This window comes from Muntiacus reevesi, chromosome 9 (genome assembly GCF_963930625.1).
Source record: "Muntiacus reevesi chromosome 9, mMunRee1.1, whole genome shotgun sequence".
In the NCBI taxonomy this organism is placed as follows: Eukaryota; Metazoa; Chordata; class Mammalia; order Artiodactyla; family Cervidae; genus Muntiacus; species Muntiacus reevesi.
Genome location: NC_089257.1, coordinates 65,925,891 through 65,945,233, shown reverse-complemented (window position 1 = coordinate 65,945,233; position 19,343 = coordinate 65,925,891). Strand labels below are relative to the sequence as shown.

Here is a 19,343-nt window from a genome sequence, read left to right as displayed (position 1 = left end):
AAGATGTCTGCATCAAACTTCTCACCCACGAAGTAAATGAATCCCACGCAGGGTGACACAATTAAAGAGGACCTACTGGAGATAATTTTAAGTTCACAGAATTACAGCTGTGAAGGCTCCACAAATCTGTTTGGAATATAATTTTCTTAAAAATATTATCAGATGCTGAAAAACTTTCAACAGGCCACAAGCAGGAGTCTCATTATTTCCAATCCATCTTCAACAAACCAGCAAATAAACCGTGTGCCCTATTTTTATGCCCCGCTGTGTGGTTTCACACCAATTCAGACAGGACAGAGCTCACCCATTGTTAATCATCTCATTAATTAGGGGGAAAAAATCAAATCTTGGGCTAGTGATACATGCATTAATCTCGTGGTTACCAACACACAGAGATACTGGCTTAGAGAGTTGTGATACGTAAGTGGATTTCTTTTTTTACAGAAAGGAATGGACTTTTACCTCTGAATAGTGCTTTCTTTGGCCTCTGCTGTTTGAAAAAGAAAAAAAAAATCACCTCTTCTCATTCTGGAAAGATGCAGTCACTTTGTGTCCCCTTATTCCCTACCCTTAACCTACCTTCCACCAACCCAAGATGCTACCACACCCTCCGAGGCCAAATCCACCGATCTACATGTTCCTTGGCAAAGTGCCTGCCCTCCCTGGCTCTCCAAGGCCCTCAGCGATGCTCCCCTTGCCCAGCGTGTGCACCTGCCGGCGCCTGGGGACAGGCTCCCAGATCAATGGCTGTGGAGTGATGACACCTCCACGTGAACCTCTGGGGGCCTCCAGCACTGGCTCATCAGAGGCAAGTTTGTTTTCATGATCAGAGACCACATTTGTATCCATCAGGAAAAAGCAAATTTCACAAGGTACTCCGGAGCTCCAGCTGCACACACACACACACAGAGTCTCTTTCAAACTCACTGAATTTATGGTCCTTCAAGGCAGACCCTATGAAATCAAGGCCACATGTAGGACCGGGTCTGAAAGCTGCCATTTTCAAGGCAGGGTCACAGGGATCCAAGCACAGAAGTAGCTTTACTTCATGCACGACCTCCAGAAGCAGCATCAGGACCACAGACCCATGCTTCATAACCAACGGACACTCAAGTGAGCCCTGTCAAGCAGCATTCGTTTTCCAGGGGGATGCGAAGTCATGATTTTTCTTTAATTACACGTGGGTTTGTCATCACCACCCAGTAAATTATTTAAAAATGAGCCCTGCATATGTCTTCCTCACAGGCAATGGCGAATGGGTCTGCCTGGCAATCAGATCTACTGTCCCGCTGCTTGACAGCTGAAACCATCAGTGGGGGTAAGCGCCGAGAACATTCACAACATTTAATGGCAAGTTAAATTACCATTTTTATTGTATGCAATTTCTTGAGAAAATAAATAGGTAATATGCTAGGAGGGCCAGCAGCGAGTAACGCGTGCTTGCTCAGAAAACCGTGCACCCAGGCCGATTGGAGAGGAACAAGCAAATACCCTCTCTGGCATCAATGTCCCGAAGGAAACATGTAATTTACTGTCCCCGTGGCACATTCAATTGAACACACTACCTTCTTCAGAGGAAAAAAAAAATACAGAAACAAAATATAGGTTAGCAAGCCATATTCTGTAAATGTGGTTAATGTGGCTGGTACTATGTGTGGCAAGAGGCTGGGGAGAATTTATTCTTTGCCGCCACTGGATGGTTTTAGAGGGGAGGTAAGCTGCTAACGGGGACCTGCCTCAAACAGATTACACAAAGAAACAGCTGAAGCTTTTGCAGTGTTCAAAGGAGAAGAAGACTGCTCTGGTAAAGCTGGAAGCACTTAAAACCAAATAACTTCGAAACACCTGAGGAAAAGGAAAGCAAAAGGAAGACCACCTCCTCCTTCCTAAAGGTCATTTTTACAGCTCCAGACGGTGAGTACAGAGAGAAGTAAATTCTCGGCCCTGGAGAAGTTTGCTTGAAATAGGGAGGGTTGAGGAGGGAAGCGGGCCCACAGGCCCCCTCTGGCTCTCTGTTCGCTCAGAGTTCATTGCTGAGCTGTCACGGGAAGAGTTCCTTCCAAAGACTTGGAGGAAGCTTTGTGAAGATGTGAAGATGCTCTGAGGTCCTTGCATGAAAACTGTGACAAAGATGGTGGTGAGCAAAACACTGAGAGGGGGAGATAACCACAGCGTGGGGACAGCAGAGGGAGCTCAATGCTGGTTTTTGTTGCAGATGAAACAAAATCTGAGTGCTCCGGATCCCCACACTGACCTGTGGTTCCACGTGGTGAGTCCACAGAGTGTCTTTCCCCTCAGTTTGTTTATTCCCAGGTAAAAGCAATCTCTGTTCTCTTAGAAAGATGAAAAGACTCCTCCTCCTCCCCAAATGGAACTAAGAGCTGAAGTGGTACCACCACATGGCTTCTGCTGTATCAGAGGTAACATATGCAGTTTCTCTAATTCACTTTCACTCATTATTCAGCGGGGCAAGTGAAGTAGCTTTTTTATTTTTTTTACACTTTTCAATAAAATAAAGAGTAAAAGTCAGTTCTTTTCCCTTCTGCAATAGTGTGTGTACACACACACACATACACACACATTCCTTGAGAAAAATTCCCAAACCACTCCTTACTAACAAAATATTTCTAGGAGTCACTTTTCCTTGAGGGAAGAAGCAAAATGAAAAGTAAGGCAAATTCATTTGCCTATAGCTGGCCCTAAACACAGCAGCTTAATTTAAGTCTGAAAACCATCTTTTTAGCAGCTTAAGACATTAGCACAGAAGGTAGCAGATATATCATTAGATTGTGGGCACACTAAAAATTTATTAGGATTATTTTATGTGGTAAGAAAAAATAGTTCTGACAATCATGCTGATGATAATAAAATAGAATTAGCTGAGATTTCAATCTTAGCTGGCATTTCATTTTTCTCCCGATCCTCACCCTTAAGAACCACAGATATTTATTCCACTTTTCAGTGAATATTCTTTTTATTTCCTGAAAAAGATCTTCCATCCTTTACAGCAGGAGACAGGTGACAGGCCGATGAGTTGTGAATGCACATGTCTGTGTTGTGACATTTACTGCTCATGACCCTCTGCCAACCTTGGCCTTCAGAACTTACTGGGGCTTCCCGATGGCTTCACATGTTAACTCAAGCGCGTCCCCTTCCCGGGTTAGGCCTTGTAGAGGGTAAGTCATCTGAATATGCACTTGAGGCTTATCTGTGTGACAACAACACAAAGTATAATGTTTAGCAAATGATATCATCAGGCAGAACCAGACTTGCATGCTGTCACAGACCCCATTCTACCAGCACTCACACACTCCCCATCCTCATGCCTTCAGTAACATCCTTCTAATTAATGAGTAATCCTGGCATTTGCTCAAATTAAATTGCCTAATAACTCTAAGGAGTGAACCACAAATAGATAAGAGATTCATAAGCCAACTGTGCCACATCAAACATTTCCTGTGAAACACATTTTGTTACATTGAAGTTTATCTCCAGACTCACTCAAGCTAAAGGAAACTCATTTGCCTTCATGCTGAGGTGAAGCCACAGATATTTGTGGTGCTCAGAATTGATACATTTTATCATAGATCATATATTACTATGTGACAATATGTTGTGACACTGCATATTAATAAGTTTGCCTCTTGTTTTCAAGTGGGAAAGGCAAAACTTCTGAATTCCATTCAAATGGCTCTAAGAATAAAGAACTGGGAGGTTTTGCTGGCCCCTAAAGAAACTCTATGACATCTCAAGGTAAACACATCAGAAGGAAGCAGAGTGACAGTTACTGAGGGTCTACTAAGGGATGAACCACCATTGGTGGTGGAAAATGCCATTTTAGGGATGAGAACACTGGTAGGTACCTAGAGAATGATGTAGGTCATTCAAGGTCATAGAGATAACATAATGAGAAAGTCCCAAGAAATGTATGTTTATAGGAATTCAAACCACATTTCCCAATGGCAATCCATAATTAAAGCCAAGTGTTATAGAGTAGAGCTTCCTAATGCAGTCAAGTACTTAGGTATTCTGAAGTGACACTGTCCTAAGGGAGAGAACTTTCACAACGTGAAAGTTTCACGATGAATAGGTATTCTTACTTCCACTACCTATTTAGAAACTGTGAGTTTGTGGGGGTGTGGGAATGAGTGAGGAATGCTGGGAGGTACCGGGACTAGGGAGAGAAGGGGAGGGGTCAGAATTAATGTGGATACACACACAAATATATTTACAAATAAAACCAGAATGGGTTTGGGAAGGTTTTTTTTCCCCTTATGCTGAACTAACAAGCTAGTAATCCCTAAATCAGTTTTCTCATTTAATTTTGTGACTCCATAAATGTATATTTTTGGAAATGTACTCAAGAGGTAATACATGTGAGAGGGTAAGGCATCAGTTGGCCGAAAGGTCAAGCCAATTTCCATAACTTTACTTTCTTGGACAATCACATCATCCAAACAACAGCCCCTTGGCCTTTTATAAGCAGTGGTTCGCTCATTATCATTCGCCCTATGGAATCAGGATGCAATGAGAAATATGGCAGGGCTCAACCGTCTCAACCTGCACACAGCCAAACAAGCCACAGGAGGTCCTCTCTAGGGATGGCTGCGTTGCAGGTGCATTTTTATATGTGTTGCAAGCACTGGATCTTTCTGACTCTTGAAGACCATGTGGCATCCAAAACCTTTTGAGAGAGGCTTCTTATGCATTGGTGTGCACTGCACACTGAATTGTTAACGCTTTCTGAGGAGCTAAGTCACTTGCCAAAGCACATAAGTTAACGGGACTGAAAACTCCAGCTGACTCCTGCAAGTAACTGCAAGCAACACGATTCTATTCTTGGATTTGTTGGCAAAGGAAAATGGCATAGAGGTCTCCAGATACTGATAACTGGGTGGGGACACTAGTCACTAAATAAAGGCAGAAGTACTCATAAACAGGATGGCCCTGAATGAACACTGACTGCTGGTCAACAGCTCCTGGACACCCTCCTTCGAGAGTTACAAATAATACTGTAGACTATATGCAACCAGTGGTGACATATGGGGGTCTATTATTTTTGGTGGTATAATGCATGTGCACACAGAACTGGGTGGTAAAATTTATTTTAAAAAGCCTCACAAGATATCAAAGAGAAAAGGGGAAGAAGGTTATGCCATTGAAAACACAAACAATAAAATCCTGGCTCCTTTACAATTCATACTCAAAAACAGCAGCACTTCTAGAGTTTCTGGCTAGGAAACCTCTGTCATCCTTACCCAGGAACTGTTCTGAGGAAAGCTAAATTCAAAGCCTCAAATTTGGGCTGAAATGTAATACTTGCTTATAGGTTAATCTCTGATCCACGGAAGGTCTACATTTTCCATGCACTGCTGACTTTGGTCCATTAATTAAGGAGAAGCAGAGTGCTTGCTGGCCGATGTGGAAGGCTTTTTTGGGTCCTTTCTCTTCTTTGTGTAATTTACAAGCAAACACAGAGAGCATATTTTTCAGCACAGTGCACTAAGGGTTTTTACATGCTCAACTTCCATTAATAATAAAGACAGTGTTGAAAATCTATCCACTCTGCCTTTTCAGTACTACTGAGTTTGTTTTAGTTAAATGCCTTTTATGCTCCTAATGGCTATTTACCGGTTGTCAATGGCTCACATAAATTAGGAGGAACATGCTAAGGTCCTGCTATACCTGGGATTTACATTAAAAAAAAAAATCATATACTAAGCCTTAGAAAATACACTTTCAATTTTGATAATTGATTTTCCCAATTTACTCTTTAGGTTTCTGGAGAAACATCCACCATCTACTTACAGGTACAGCTGCCACAGTTACCTTAATAGCTGGCTAGAAAGGTAAACATTAATCTCGCTTGTATTAATACAGAAAAATGTCCTCCTCTGTTGACACATGTAGTATTTATAGGCATATTATTCGACTGTGAGCAGCTGAGCTATATTTACGCCAAACCTAGAAGTCAAACAGAGGGTTTATGTTCCAAGATCCATCTCTGGGTGAAGGAAACTTAGAAAACAAATTTGATCCCCACTCCTTTGTCCTGAAAGAGGAACTTGAGTCTTCTCAACAGGTGGCATAGAAACGCTGGGGCTCTGCTGGCACCTCTAGAACCCAGGGCATTAGATTTCCCCAGGAAGATCCTGACTACAATCTGAGTGTGTCAAAATACTGAACAATCCAGATGGCTGATGGAATAGTCCAGAGCTCATCATTTATGCTTTAATTATGTTCATAAATCAAATGTTATAACCCACCAAATCTTTTCTGAAACAGAACCAGACTCCAAGATTTATTTTTAAGTAATGAGCTAAGTAAGGCCTAGTACATTTTCTGGGTGATCACTTTACGCCTCAGTTGGTGTTGGAAGGCATAAGGCTAAAAGCCAGATGACACTTTCTGCCCAAGTGCAATAACTGTCCAGAAATGTATCGCTCAGAATGGCTTAATGTCATTATAAAATGGAACTGCTGTATAAAAATAAGAAAAATAGTTAGGTCTGTGCACTCATGGAACATTACAGTTACAGAGATGGCATCACCAACAGACAATCAATTAGGTTGAGGGATCTGAGGTTTTCGTAATACACTGTAATTTTTAAAAAACCCCATAAAAGACATTTAGCAAGACTGCTATAGCAGATAAAATTTGGTCATTAGTCAAAGTCACACAGAGGGTTAAATACCAGGAGACTTTAGGTCACACTACAGTAGCAACCAATTAAAAAAATAATATTAGAAAGACATTCTGATTTGATGAGACTTTCCTTAAATGGACTTTGCTTTCTATAAAGGGGGAAAAATTTATATATATATATATATATATATATATATATATATATATGTAAAAGGAAACTCTTAAAGAGGTTAGAATGGCTTCTGGCAGATTACAATTGATTTCATGCCAGTTTGACCTTGCACCATATTCTATGATCTTTTTAGAAGATGAAACTCAAGACTCTGGAACCTGTATTTCACTTTCCCATGTAAATGAAAAGTCACAGTCTCCTTCTCTCTAGATTACTGCGCTAATGTATCAGGTCTTTACAATTTCTTATTTTTAAAAAAAGAACACTGCAGTTTCCTTTTGCCTGGGGTATTATCCTTCCCAGGTACCAGAGAGGAGCATTGCTGAAATAAGACAGCACAGCGGGAGAAGACCTGTTAGCCCAGGGGCTCCTGACACTTTCCCTGCCTGAGAATTTAAGTCAGAGGACCTCACATGTTTGCTGATGTGCTGATGGCAAAGCAGGTCTAGAAACAAAAGTGCCAATGTGCTCCTGCAGGCTCTTCGTTTGACTGAGATTTCCCCCAACATTCTGAAACACCTGTTACAGTGAGACCAGAGGCCTCTGGACCAAGTGTTCATTGTTTTGGGCAAAGACAAGGGCAGGGTGGGGGCCCAGATGAATCAGACTGGCAGGAGGGTAGTGTGGGTCAGTGACTGTGCATTCAGGTGGAGACGCTTTACCTGAGGGTCTCTGTCAATCATGGAGGGTTACTGCAGTTTGGAGGAGCATGGCGATGCCAAGATGAACCTGAGATTTGGTGAGGGGTTAGGGGTAAGAACTGACCCCTATAACACAGCTGCCTAAACTGTTGGGCAAGGCCGCTTTTGCTCTGAAGGAGGGCGATGTCTAGTGACACAAGGAGGTTGGGGCTAGTGAGAGAACAGTCACAGCAAGCTCTCCGAGGAGTTAGAGAGAACATGTTGCAAAAGGCTTGCTTTCCATTGTCATCATACATTCATGAAAAATTTCTACTGCTGTTTATTTTGTTTGTTTGCAAGGTGAAGGCCCTCCTGCTGTTACATCTGCTATATGAATCGGAGCACTTAAACGGCGCTTCTCGAAGAGGGCTGAGCTATGATGAGTGGGATGAGTCAGGTCTTGGAGGGTGGATGTGGGACCGGAGAGCATGTGCCACATCACACAGTAAAATACAACTTCCTCTTGTTGCAACTTGTAAGTAGCTTTGTGGATACTGAAAGACTGTTTACCCAACAGAATCAAATTTTATTCTGTGATGTTGTGGCAGAGAGCTGTTCCCCGTGCCTTTGAAGTGGGGTACACGCTCACTCACACATCACTCTTCCAGATGTTTGAGAAATCTTCAAAATTTGAAAGTGAACACTGGGTGAGAAAACCCTCATAGCAAGTGTCCGCACAAGCTCTGTAACGAGAAAAGTTTTTGTTTTTTGTATTCCTGGTGCCTAGAACAATGTTAGTGAATGGAACATGATAGGCATTTAGTATGTATTTACCAAGTTGATGAATGAATGAAAAAGTTGGGAAATGTTGGGGAATGGACATCTAGCTCTGCTACTGATTAAATGAAAACTAGGAAACCATGAATCCACCTTAACCCTGTTCTAAGATAGACAAGTCACATTAAAATTTTCAAGTGTTTCTTTGAGCACACATCCAATTCAACAGTGCAGTCCAACTGAAAATAATTCAAAAGGAGCTGGGGGAAAGGTTTCTATAAAGACAACATGGAAGAAAAGCAAGGGAATTATTTGATTGGCTAGAGCTAAGCAGTTGCCTTATTTGGGGAGCCTGGTTAGCTACCTGTGATTGGCTAGGTTTTATTGTCCTGGAGTGCATTGGGTTTGGTTTAGGTTTTGGTTTGCTTACATAAGTTACCAAGGATTAGAATCACCTAATTAGACTGGCCTAACGGCCACCTTGTTTAGTCACTTTAACAGCTCTTATTGCCAAACAATCTAGCTCCCCAAATTTGAGGTTCAACCCATGTGTTCTGATTTACATACTTTCATTTCACTACACATTTCTTTAGCATTTTGGGTGTTATTCCAAGGTGGTATCTTAAGGGAAATCATAAAGGATGGTGTTGAGCCATTCTTTTTATTTACTTTTTTTTGTTAATCACCTTAAGTATAGGAAGTTTTCTTTGGTTGTTCAATATTTTTAGAAAACTTTTTGTTTTAAATTGAAGTATAGTTAATTTACAATGCTGTGTTAGTTTCAAGTGTACACCAAAGTGATTCAGTTTTATACACACACATACACACACACACATACATATACATGCTGCTAAGGGGCTGCTAAGTCGCTTCAGTCTCTGACTCTGTGCAACACCACAGATGGCAGCCCACCAGGCTCCCCCGTCTCTGGGATTCTCCAGGCAAGAACACTGGAGTGGGTTGCCATTTCCTTCTCCAATGCATGAAGGCAAAAAGTGAAAGTGAAGTTGCTCAGTCGTGTCCGACTCTTAGCGACCCCATGGACTGCAGACTACCAGGCTCCTCTGTCCATGGGATTTTCCAGGCAAGAGGACTGGAGTGGGGTGCCATTGCCTTCTCTGGAACATATACATATATATATATATGTGTGTATATATATATACACACACACACATATATATATATTCTTTTTCAGATTCTTTTCCATTATAGGTTATTACAAAATACTGAGTATAGTTCCTTGTGCTATACAGTAGGTCCTTGTTGCTTACCTAGTCTATATATACTAGCATGCATATATTAATCCCAATGTCCTAATTTATCTCTCCCACCCCTTATCCCCTGTGATCCCCTTTGGAGCATTCTTTTTAGATTTTGAGATGTTAGCTCTACAACCATTTAAACTTCCACAGACTCAAAATCTGACCTTGAGTTAAAAACCATTGAGTGTGCACATTAAGAAGACTAGTTTCACTACACAGTATTCAACGTTCACAGCCTCAGAGACTCATCTTTCCTAAATACATTAGGTCAGACACTAGGTGAAACGTGGGGAGACAAGCCTCTTTCTACAGGGTGTGCCTGCAGGAGGCAGGGATGACGGCAAAGGCTTTCTTCCCTGGGAGTCATGTCGTTCAAGTCTTGCTCGTGGTGGATGTGGCCCAGTGTTTTCGCTTTGACTTTCCAGTGCTGATGACTCAGCGTCCCACCCCGCTGGGCGCTGTAAAGCGCCTTGCTAACACGCCAGTGTTAACAGCATTGGAAACTTGGACCCACCCCTACTCTGTGCTAACATAGAAAACAACAGCTTAAAACATTTGTTTTAATCAGGGGGTCCCCCATGCCTTCATTAATTTTCAGAAGGAATGGTAAATACTGAAATAACTTCCCTGAGACTCAATTCATCACTTTAAAAAAAATTAAAGAAGGGGAGAGTGGGAAGAAGAGCATATTCTATTTAAAAAAAAAGAGAGAGAGAGATCAGAGAAACAGGCCAAATCTGAAAACGCCAGCTATTATGCTTTGAAGAATACAACCTGGGAATAGAATTGATGCGGGAGAGGATGGGACATGGGAGCTGCCGTGGCAAACCGTGTCTTATCCTCCACTCCAAAGAGGAAAGATTTTCCCATTTCCAGGCTTTTCTCCCTCCTTCACTGCAGGGCTCATCGATACAAGAGAAACATTTGTTTTGGCCCAGATAAAGAACAGGTTTTGATCATCTCCTCAATGCCCAATTTTCCCCCAATTGAGGGAGGGAAAGGAAAAAAAAAAATCTAGCCTTCGGTGGACCCTGGATGAACAAGAATATGGATTTACAAAATACCTGGCTACATCAAGTCAATAAAACTCATTTTGAAAATGATGCCCATGAACACGATTAACTGGCAGATGATAATCAGAGCAGGCAAGGCATTCAAAACACCCATTTTTAGAGTCTTTGTCTTCATTCGCCCTTTCAAAACTCATCTCTTAAATTTTTTTTTCAGATAGGCACACACACAAACCCCTCACTAGATGAGGGTTTTTGCAAAACATTTTAAAGAGCAAGGCCATGATGGGGGAAAGCAAAAGACAAGTAGCAGTAATTCCAGAGCTTCGAATTCACCTCGGTCCAGAGTAAGGCTTCCCCACCTTGCACAGCAATCTGAATTCCATACTGAGGGTCACAGCTTCTCTTTGAATCCCCAGCTTATGTCGCTATGTGTTGCCACCTTGATGCTATTTAGACAGTTTTCTTTTAACGCTCAGACAGTGAACTGTTCTCCTTTAAACAGGCTTTTATTTGACAAGAGTGTTCGCTCAGATCTGAAGCTCCACTAACCGTGCTACAATTCTACCACGTTCTGCTATAATCAACCCTGTTGTAAATTTCAGCAACGCTATACACACAGACACGGGAAAGAAAAAAAAAAACGCACAGAAAGAGTTTAGGGTCATACATTTCAGAACATTAAAGAGCAAAACTGTTCTCTGCCTAACATCTAAGGAAAGAGAGCTTTGAATTCCGGCTCGCGAGCATAATTATTTTCTGTTTTCAACATTTAACCGCGTGCTGCTGCTGTATGCTTGCTGAGTCTCAGAATGAAAGCTGGAAAACTAAGAGCCCTACTGTACGTTCTTCCTTCCCGGCGACGGTCCTGGGAGAAAACCTTATTAATGAGCTTGCAAACGAGCACCCAACAGGGAAATGTCACAAACAAGAGCGGCTAATGCCCCAGAAAATCAAATAACTGAACACTTGGCTGATTGTGGTGCTTTTCATATTTATAATAAAAAAAAAGGGAGGGGGGACTTTAATTCACTAATTTTGAGAGGTCAACACCTTGCTGAACAAAACAACTCATTTATTTATGTTCAGAAATCTCCAGATGATAAATTACATCGATGTTAATCACTTCAATGCATACTACACAATTAATAGCTGTTCTCACCAAAAATGTAAGGATTATTAAAAGTATGACAGCATACACATCTGGCTGATTTTTCATGTAATTGGGCACAACAATTTTTCCTGGTACCACAAATAAGTGTTCTAACAAACAAACACTGCAAAATTCAGTGTTCAATTAATTAGGTCTTAAATCCACAAGACCAAAGGATTTCCAAGTTGGAACTCAAGCCTTGTCTTCCAGGCAACATGGCGGCACTCTGTGTCCAGAGGGGTGGGCAACCCTTCCCTTCATTTTATCCCTCCTCCTTGCTCCTTTTATTTAAAAAGTAAGTTATTTAATGGCATACAGTGTAGGTTTTCATTATTTCATTTCCTTTTTAAAAATAGTGTTTTCTAAAAGGACATAATTTATACAGTATTCAAATCCATTATGTGTCATTTTACTCTGTTCTTATCCTGATTAATATCCATCCATCTTAGAGGAGGCACAGAGAGGCTTCCATAAAATTTCTTGTAGCAAAAGGGCCAGGGTTGAACCGAGTTCATAAAAATACCAATCCTATCAGGTCAGATTTGCCTCTAAGGTAGTCTCATTTACACAGGGTAGAGTAATTCTTAGTCTGAGGTCCATGGACCAGCTCAGGATGTCCTGGTGATAAACTAATGTTTATCACTGACAGTACAAGAAATCTTTTACATGGCAAAGGAAAGGAAATTCAAAAATAATAGTTGTATGCTTATTCTAATGTTTACTGGATAGTATACACATAGCAAGTAAAACTCATAATTTTATAGGCGTTTTTGCACATGTCTTGGTTAGGTTAAAGTAATAAATAAAGTGAAAAATTCTAAATGAGATAAGGACACAGATGACCTGTGGATTTGCTAAAGCTTGTGATGAAATTGGCCCTCGAATAACTAAACTTAGTAAAATGGTATAGGATAAATAGACTCCTTATACTGGAAGCAAAATGTGGTGAATGTTCATCATTTCCAGCTCTATAGCTGGAAAAGGATTTAATTTTTAAAGGGGTCAATGATCCACAAAAGGTTAAGAACTGCTGACGCCAGGGTTTGGGCCAATTAAAAAAATAATGGTCTATTGTAAATAGTGCTGCAGTGAAACAGATAACTAATAAAGACCTAATATATTGCACAGGGAACTCTACTCAATACTCTGGAATGGCCCATATGGGAAAAGAATCTAAAAAAGAGTAGATATATATACATATGACTGATTCACTTTGCTATACACCTGAAACTAATTCAACATTGTAAATGAACTATTGCTGCTGTTGTTTTCGTCCAGTTGTGTCTGACTCTTTTGCTACCCCCTGGACTATATCCTGCCAGACTCCTCTGTGCATGGGATTTCCCAGGCAAGAATACTAGGGTTGCCATTTCCTTCTCCAGAGGACCTTCCTGACCCAGGGATCAAATCAGAGTCTCCTGCTTGATAGGCAGATTCTTTACCACTGAGCCACCTGGGAAATCCATGAACTCCAATTAAAAAAAATAATGGTCTAATGTTACTCCTCACAGAGTATCTGGAATAATTCACCACCCAGGAAGACTGGCTATTGAATCTTATGCGTTCATTCAAGTATCTCTTCTTTTCTCAAGCCATCAAGATATGGTGTGGCTTGTCTGCAGAGTGGGGGCTACCATGAGAGGAATGAAGTTGAACCCCTAACACCACTGGCCAAGGTATGAGAAAGTTCTAGCATACAATGACTGAATGCTTTGGGTATCTGAAGCATGAGGCTTTTTGTTACCCATAGCTGCTGGTGTTCAAGCAGAGTAAAGCTGGTAGGTAATGAAGTACGGAATTCCAATCATGTCTGAAGATGCTACTTAAGAAATTTCTGGTTGACTGGGCAGATTTTTCAGTAGTGCTCTAGGAAGGGAGGGTAAAGAACTGCCAGGTGACCTTCTTGAGAACAGAGCATCTTATTTAAGGTGCCAAACCAGACTATGAATTCCATTCAGATTAATGTAACACTTTGTAATTCTTAACCCTCTTCTACACAAAAAGACATGACATTTTCTCTCACATACATTCCAAGAAGCAGAATATCAAGGATAAGATGTTTGTATGGCTTATGCTGAGTAAAAGAATACAGGCTCCCATAAAAAGGTGCCATGTTAGTGCTAAAAAGGATCCAAAGACGTGTCTTCGATTTGAGGAAGGCATTACAGTCACTTTCCTGCAGTTAAGGGCTAGCAAGACTTTGTAAGATTGAAGTCAAATGGATTCATATATGCAGCTTTATTCCTTTTCTTAGAAGGACAAATCTCACTTGAATCTTCAAAAGAAAAGGCTTTATAAGGATCATTAGCAAGTCTTCCAAGGGGTAGGAGGTGTAGTGCTTGAAATATTTTGCATTTGGGAGTGAGTATAATTTTTTAGGTGGGTGGGGCTATATTCTATTTAGAAGACACCCTGGGAAACTAAGAGTTTAGGGGTGGGAACTGGGTGAATAGCTACTCAAGTCTCACAAAAGAGCTAATGCATTATTAAAGCTAATGGGCCCCTACAAGGAAAGTTAATGGATATTAAGTTTGCTTAAATGAATTACATATTAACAAAGTCACAAGAAATCTACTATCTGCCAATTTAGGTAATATCCGATCATTTCTGTTTTCCCATTATAGGGACATTACACCACAATAGTTTTAGTGATATGAAAATTATAAGCATGATGCCCATAATGAAGGTACATAATGAAGTAGATGAAATGAGTTAACAAGAAAAACCTGTGTTATGTAATGTTAAATTGAGCCAAGCTCACAGGGTAGGTTGCAGTGGGATAGCCTGGTAGAAGCAACTTTTTATAATTTCCCCCATTCCCTGTTTTGCAACTTAAACAAGTGATAAAAATTGTAGGGGGTGTGAATGATGGCCCGCCAAAGATAGACCCACTTCCTAACCTCTGGAACCTGTGACTGTGACCTTATTTGGAAGTGGGATCTTTGCAGATGTAATTAAGCTAAGGATATTGAATTTAGACTATTCTGGGTTATCTGGGAGGGCCCCAAGTCCAATAAGTGTCCTTATAAGAGACACACAGGGAAGAGAAGATAGCTAGGTTAATATGCAGACAGAGACTGGAGTGATGTGGCCACAAGCCAAGGAACACCTGGAGTCACCAGAAGCTGCAGAAGGAAAGGAAAGATCCTTTCCTAGAGCCTTTGGAGGGAGTCTGTCTTGCCAATACCTTTATTTCAGACTTCTGTCCTCTGGAACTGTGAGGGAATAAATGTAAGTTGTTTATTAAGCCACTGAATTTGTGGTAATCTGTTATGGCAGGCCTAGAAGATTAATAGAATAATCATAGAGAGTAATGCTTTTCCTTTATTCAATGCTCTGTCACTGTCATCCACTCAAACTCTTGTAACATTTCACTACGCACACTCAAATAGTGCCTGGATCTGCAGAGGTCAAGTTACAGAAGCCTTTTGATAAAAAGTTGAGAAGCTGACTACTTAGCCGCAACCTTAGTGCAAGAATAATTGTGTGCAGAAAACACATTATTCTTATCCACAAGTAGGAGAGTCCAGAGGAGAAGATGAGGAGACAGGGCTCAGAGAGAAGAGACCTCACTTATCATGATCCAGCTTTTATTGATGAAGCCATCAAACCGTGGCACCCATCCCAAAGAGTTCCACTTTTAAACTCATCAGTATAATTTAAGCTAAAATGGAAGAGAATGTGCAATTTAAAACAAGATGCTGACGTTCATTGAGAATAAAATCCCTTCTATATAAAAATCCAGCATTTATGATGGGGTTAGTAAAGCCAGGGGGTGGAATATTATCCTAGATTTTGAAGTTGGCATAGAAATGATTACAGTCAATATTCACAAAATTTAATTAATTAAGTCATGCGCTAGAGCAGATTGGAAATATTTTCAAGTTTTACATTTGGGTTAAATGTAGCATTTTCAAAATCCTCATTGGCACTCTGTAATATGGCAGTGTTTCAGTAAAATAATCCTTTGATTATTTTTCTACCAAGACAACAAGATAAAAATTCTATCTAAACTACATAAAAACATATGTATTTAATAAGTGGCTTCTGAAGTGTTTAAAAAAAAAAAAAAAACTGCTAATCTATACCCTCAGAATAAAATACTTGGGTAATGCTATGGTTTTAGTATTTGTGTTCCATATGTTGAAATCCGGATCCCCAGTGTGATGATGGAGCCTTGGGGAGGTGATTAGGTCAGGAGGGTGGGACCCTCACAAGTGGGATTAGCGCCCTTATAAAGGTGGTCCAGGGAGATCTCGAGCCCTGCCACCACGCAAGGACATAGCTAGAAGGCACAAGCCACGAACCAGGAAGAGGGATCTCACTGGGACATGATCTTGGTGTTAACTTGACCTTAGACTCCCCAGCCTTCAGAACTGTGAGCAATACATTTCTGCTGTTTATGAGCCGCCAGCCTGTGGCAGCTTGTCACCGCAGCCAGAGAGGACTGAGACAGCTACTCACACTGTACTTCCAGGTACCGCTGGGTCTGCAAGTTTCCGGTGACAGCAGGGTGCTCCACCTGACAAATCACTGGAACCCCGTCATCCTCCTTGTGCACCTTCAGCATCAGTTGACTTGTCACAGTGTACATGTCTGACCACTCCTCCACCTCTGATTTGCCTGGGGGGTGGGGGGTGGACAGGAAACATACCAGGAAACCAGAGCTGAGTGAATTTTACTCTTTTCTTAAATATCCCCTCCTCCCTCCACGTGCCCAATATTACTATTTTAACAAACACACGTAATGGAAGTCACTTGGGATAAGGGTAATCTGGGGGAACATAAATGATAAAAAGATAATTTCCCTACTTTTCAGCCTCATGGGAAAGTATTGAAGATAAAATCACCTCCACATACTATTTACTATTCCTTTATTTATGTTTTTGGCTGTGCTGTGTCTTCATTTATGTGCACCAGCTTTCTCCAGATGTGGTGAGTAGGGGCTGCTCTCTCTCTGCGGCGTATGGGCTGCTCATTGTGGAGCACAGGCTCTAGACTGCTGGCTCAGTAATGGTGCATGGGCTCAGCTGCCCCACAGCATGTGGGATCTTTCCAGGGATTGAACCAGTGCCCCTTGCATTGCAAGGCGAATTCTTATCTACTGGGCCACCAGGGAAGCCTACTATTTACTGTTTTTATTTAAATATATGCTTCTTCTATCTTAAAAATCTCCCACGAAAAGGCAGCTGCAAGTTGACCCATTTTGACAGCTGACTGCTCAAGGCATTTGGGAGGAGGAAGAGAAGCACTTCTTTTCCCTGACAACCATCTGAACTTAGCACATCTACTAGGCTGTCAAGCAGTGGAAAAATTCCAGGACATCATCCACATCCTTAAGTAATTCAATCGGAGTAGAGATATAAACAGCCCCCTTCACCCACCCCCATCACCAACAATTAAGAGGGAAAGTAGCTAAATGGATTGGCATAATTGAAATTGTAATTGAAATGTTTAAACTTGGAGACTTTTGGAAGAACACAACAAAGTGCAGTGGCAGTGGGCAGAGCAAAGTAAGATATAGGCTTCAGGCCAGAAGGGAACCACGTCCAAGAACACCCAAAAAAGGAGGGAGGAGGCTTCCGGATCGGATGAATAGGCCAAGGAGGCCCTTTTCCTGAACTCAGCACTCCCTGGGACATGGCGCACCATTAACTTTCTTTTAATGTTTTGTACTTATCGGTACACATTTAATGGCTCAGTTCACTTAGACAGAAAAGCAGAGGGGAAATGAGAAACTCCTTCCTTCCAAAAACCATACCTAGGAAATAAGAGATTAAAACAGAGCAAGCTTTTTGAAACTTAAGCCATTATATATAGATTTTTCTGTTTCTAGATATAGATTTTTATATCCCCTTTCTAAAAGGACTTCTTTTCTTCCTGGTACTCTTTATTTATTTAACAAGCACATAGAGAGCACTTTACCTCAGCTTAGACATCAGCTCTGTGTTTTACAAATATTCACTCATTTCATCTTTGTAAGAATAACACAAGGTATGTAAACATTAATATCTCCACTGGAGAGGAAACTGAGGCACACAGCAAGCATTTCTGTCAAATGACCAGGCAGGGGTGTTCAGCCCCTGAGTCCTCTGTTCTGGGTACTACTTGCAAGACAACCTTTTGCAAAGAAAGGAATCAGAATGCAGACATGCATGAGAAACTTAGGATAAGTGTCACACACACACACACAAAAAAAGGATCAAAAGGGGACTAGCTATATCCTTCAGCCAATGCAGTGCCTAAGAGCGCAGGTATCCAAGGATCCAGGAATCCAATCTGCGTGGCCCAGTGCCGAGGGAGAGACAATGGAAGCAGGGCTAACGGAGCTGCCTCTGTCGCCAGCACAAAATCAGAACCTTGCAAAAGAACAGGCTGCTCACACGGGCAGCTGAATTACAGATTTCATAAGAACAGTGATGCCTGCAAGTTTACAACGAGGATAAATTCTTAGTCCACTAAGCATAACCACCCTTGCAGGAAAGGAGGTTGTCAAAACAACCAACAGATATTAGAAGGACTTGGTATTCACCATGGCCAAAACTGCTATGCATTGTTTTTTTTTCCAATGTACAACACAAGTTTGGGGTCCTGATCTACTCTGGGTCACAGGGTAAAAGCAAGGAGAACTAAGGGTACAGACAGGGCCAGTCTGAGCTCAGAGGGTATCTCATTGATTCTAACTGGTCTAGAGAGCTCTGGTGGGTTGGCCAGAAAGTTCGTTCGGATTTCCCCATAACATCTCATTCATGGAAAACCTCAAATGAACTTTATGGCCAACCCAATAGTTTATGGGTCTGGTTCTCTCTGAGCCTTTGAGTAGGCATCTAGCAACGTAGATGCTTATTATCACCAAGCATCTTATCTCCGTGAACCCTCAAAACAACAGAATAAGGATATGAACAGAACAATAAAATGCCATTACACTCTGGCCTCAGACACACTTAGTAACTGAATGACAAACCATATATAGATGAGTATTTCTGTTCTGGGGCGTGTTTTGTATTTGCTTTTACGTTCACAAAGATGTTCTCCTTCTGGGACCAAGTGTGGACTGGCTTCCTCAGTCCTGGTTAGTTTGCGCCTTACCTTTGAGCTCCTTGTTCCCTTTGAACCACCGGATGGTCGTGGCTGGCTTGCTGGCCATGGCGGTGCAGTTGACTTCAATCTCCTCACCTTCCACCGCAGTATCTTTCTGGATATCGATCATCAGATTACGTGGTGGGACTACAAATTAAACACAACCTTTTTAAACACAGAATCTTTTTCTGGGCATATTCTTCTATTCATTAGAAATTAGGACCACTGCTCTTAAGAAAAAGAGATAAATAATAGACATTCTTGTTGGGAATTTAAAACAAACTACCACTACAGGGAACAGAAGAAAGACAGAGTCATCATCAAACAAAGTTATGTAAAATTGCTTAAATCAGAATTTGTGTCCTAAAGTTATCTGATAAAATGACCAGTCTTCCACTCCTAAGTTATGAGTAACCAAGCTATAACAATATAGGCACCAGTGAAAGCAGTAAAAGTGTTAGTCACTCAGTTGTGTCTGACTCTTTGTGACCCCATGGACTGTAGCCTACCAGGATTCCTCTGTCCATGGAATTCTCCAGGCAAGAATACTGGAGTGAATTGCCATTCCCTTTCTCCAGGGGATCTTCCTGACCCAGGAATCAAACCCAGGTCTCCAAACCATGT

The 19,343-nt window shown here is 41.3% G+C and overlaps 1 protein-coding gene across 4 annotated transcripts in view; it reads right to left on the bottom strand.

The window, feature by feature from the left end:
• Window positions 1-19,343, bottom strand: part of CADM1 (cell adhesion molecule 1) — a 346,053-nt gene that overhangs the window by 40,311 nt on the left and 286,399 nt on the right. For all 4 annotated transcript variants that reach the window (XM_065944567.1, XM_065944568.1, XM_065944569.1 and 1 more), the window contains exons 4-6: window positions 18,729-18,866; window positions 16,104-16,262; window positions 3,109-3,208 (exon numbers count right to left, since the gene is read on the bottom strand). In XM_065944567.1, the coding sequence (XP_065800639.1) occupies window positions 3,109-3,208; window positions 16,104-16,262; window positions 18,729-18,866 (397 nt within the window). The remainder of the gene's footprint in view (window positions 1-3,108; window positions 3,209-16,103; window positions 16,263-18,728; window positions 18,867-19,343) is intronic.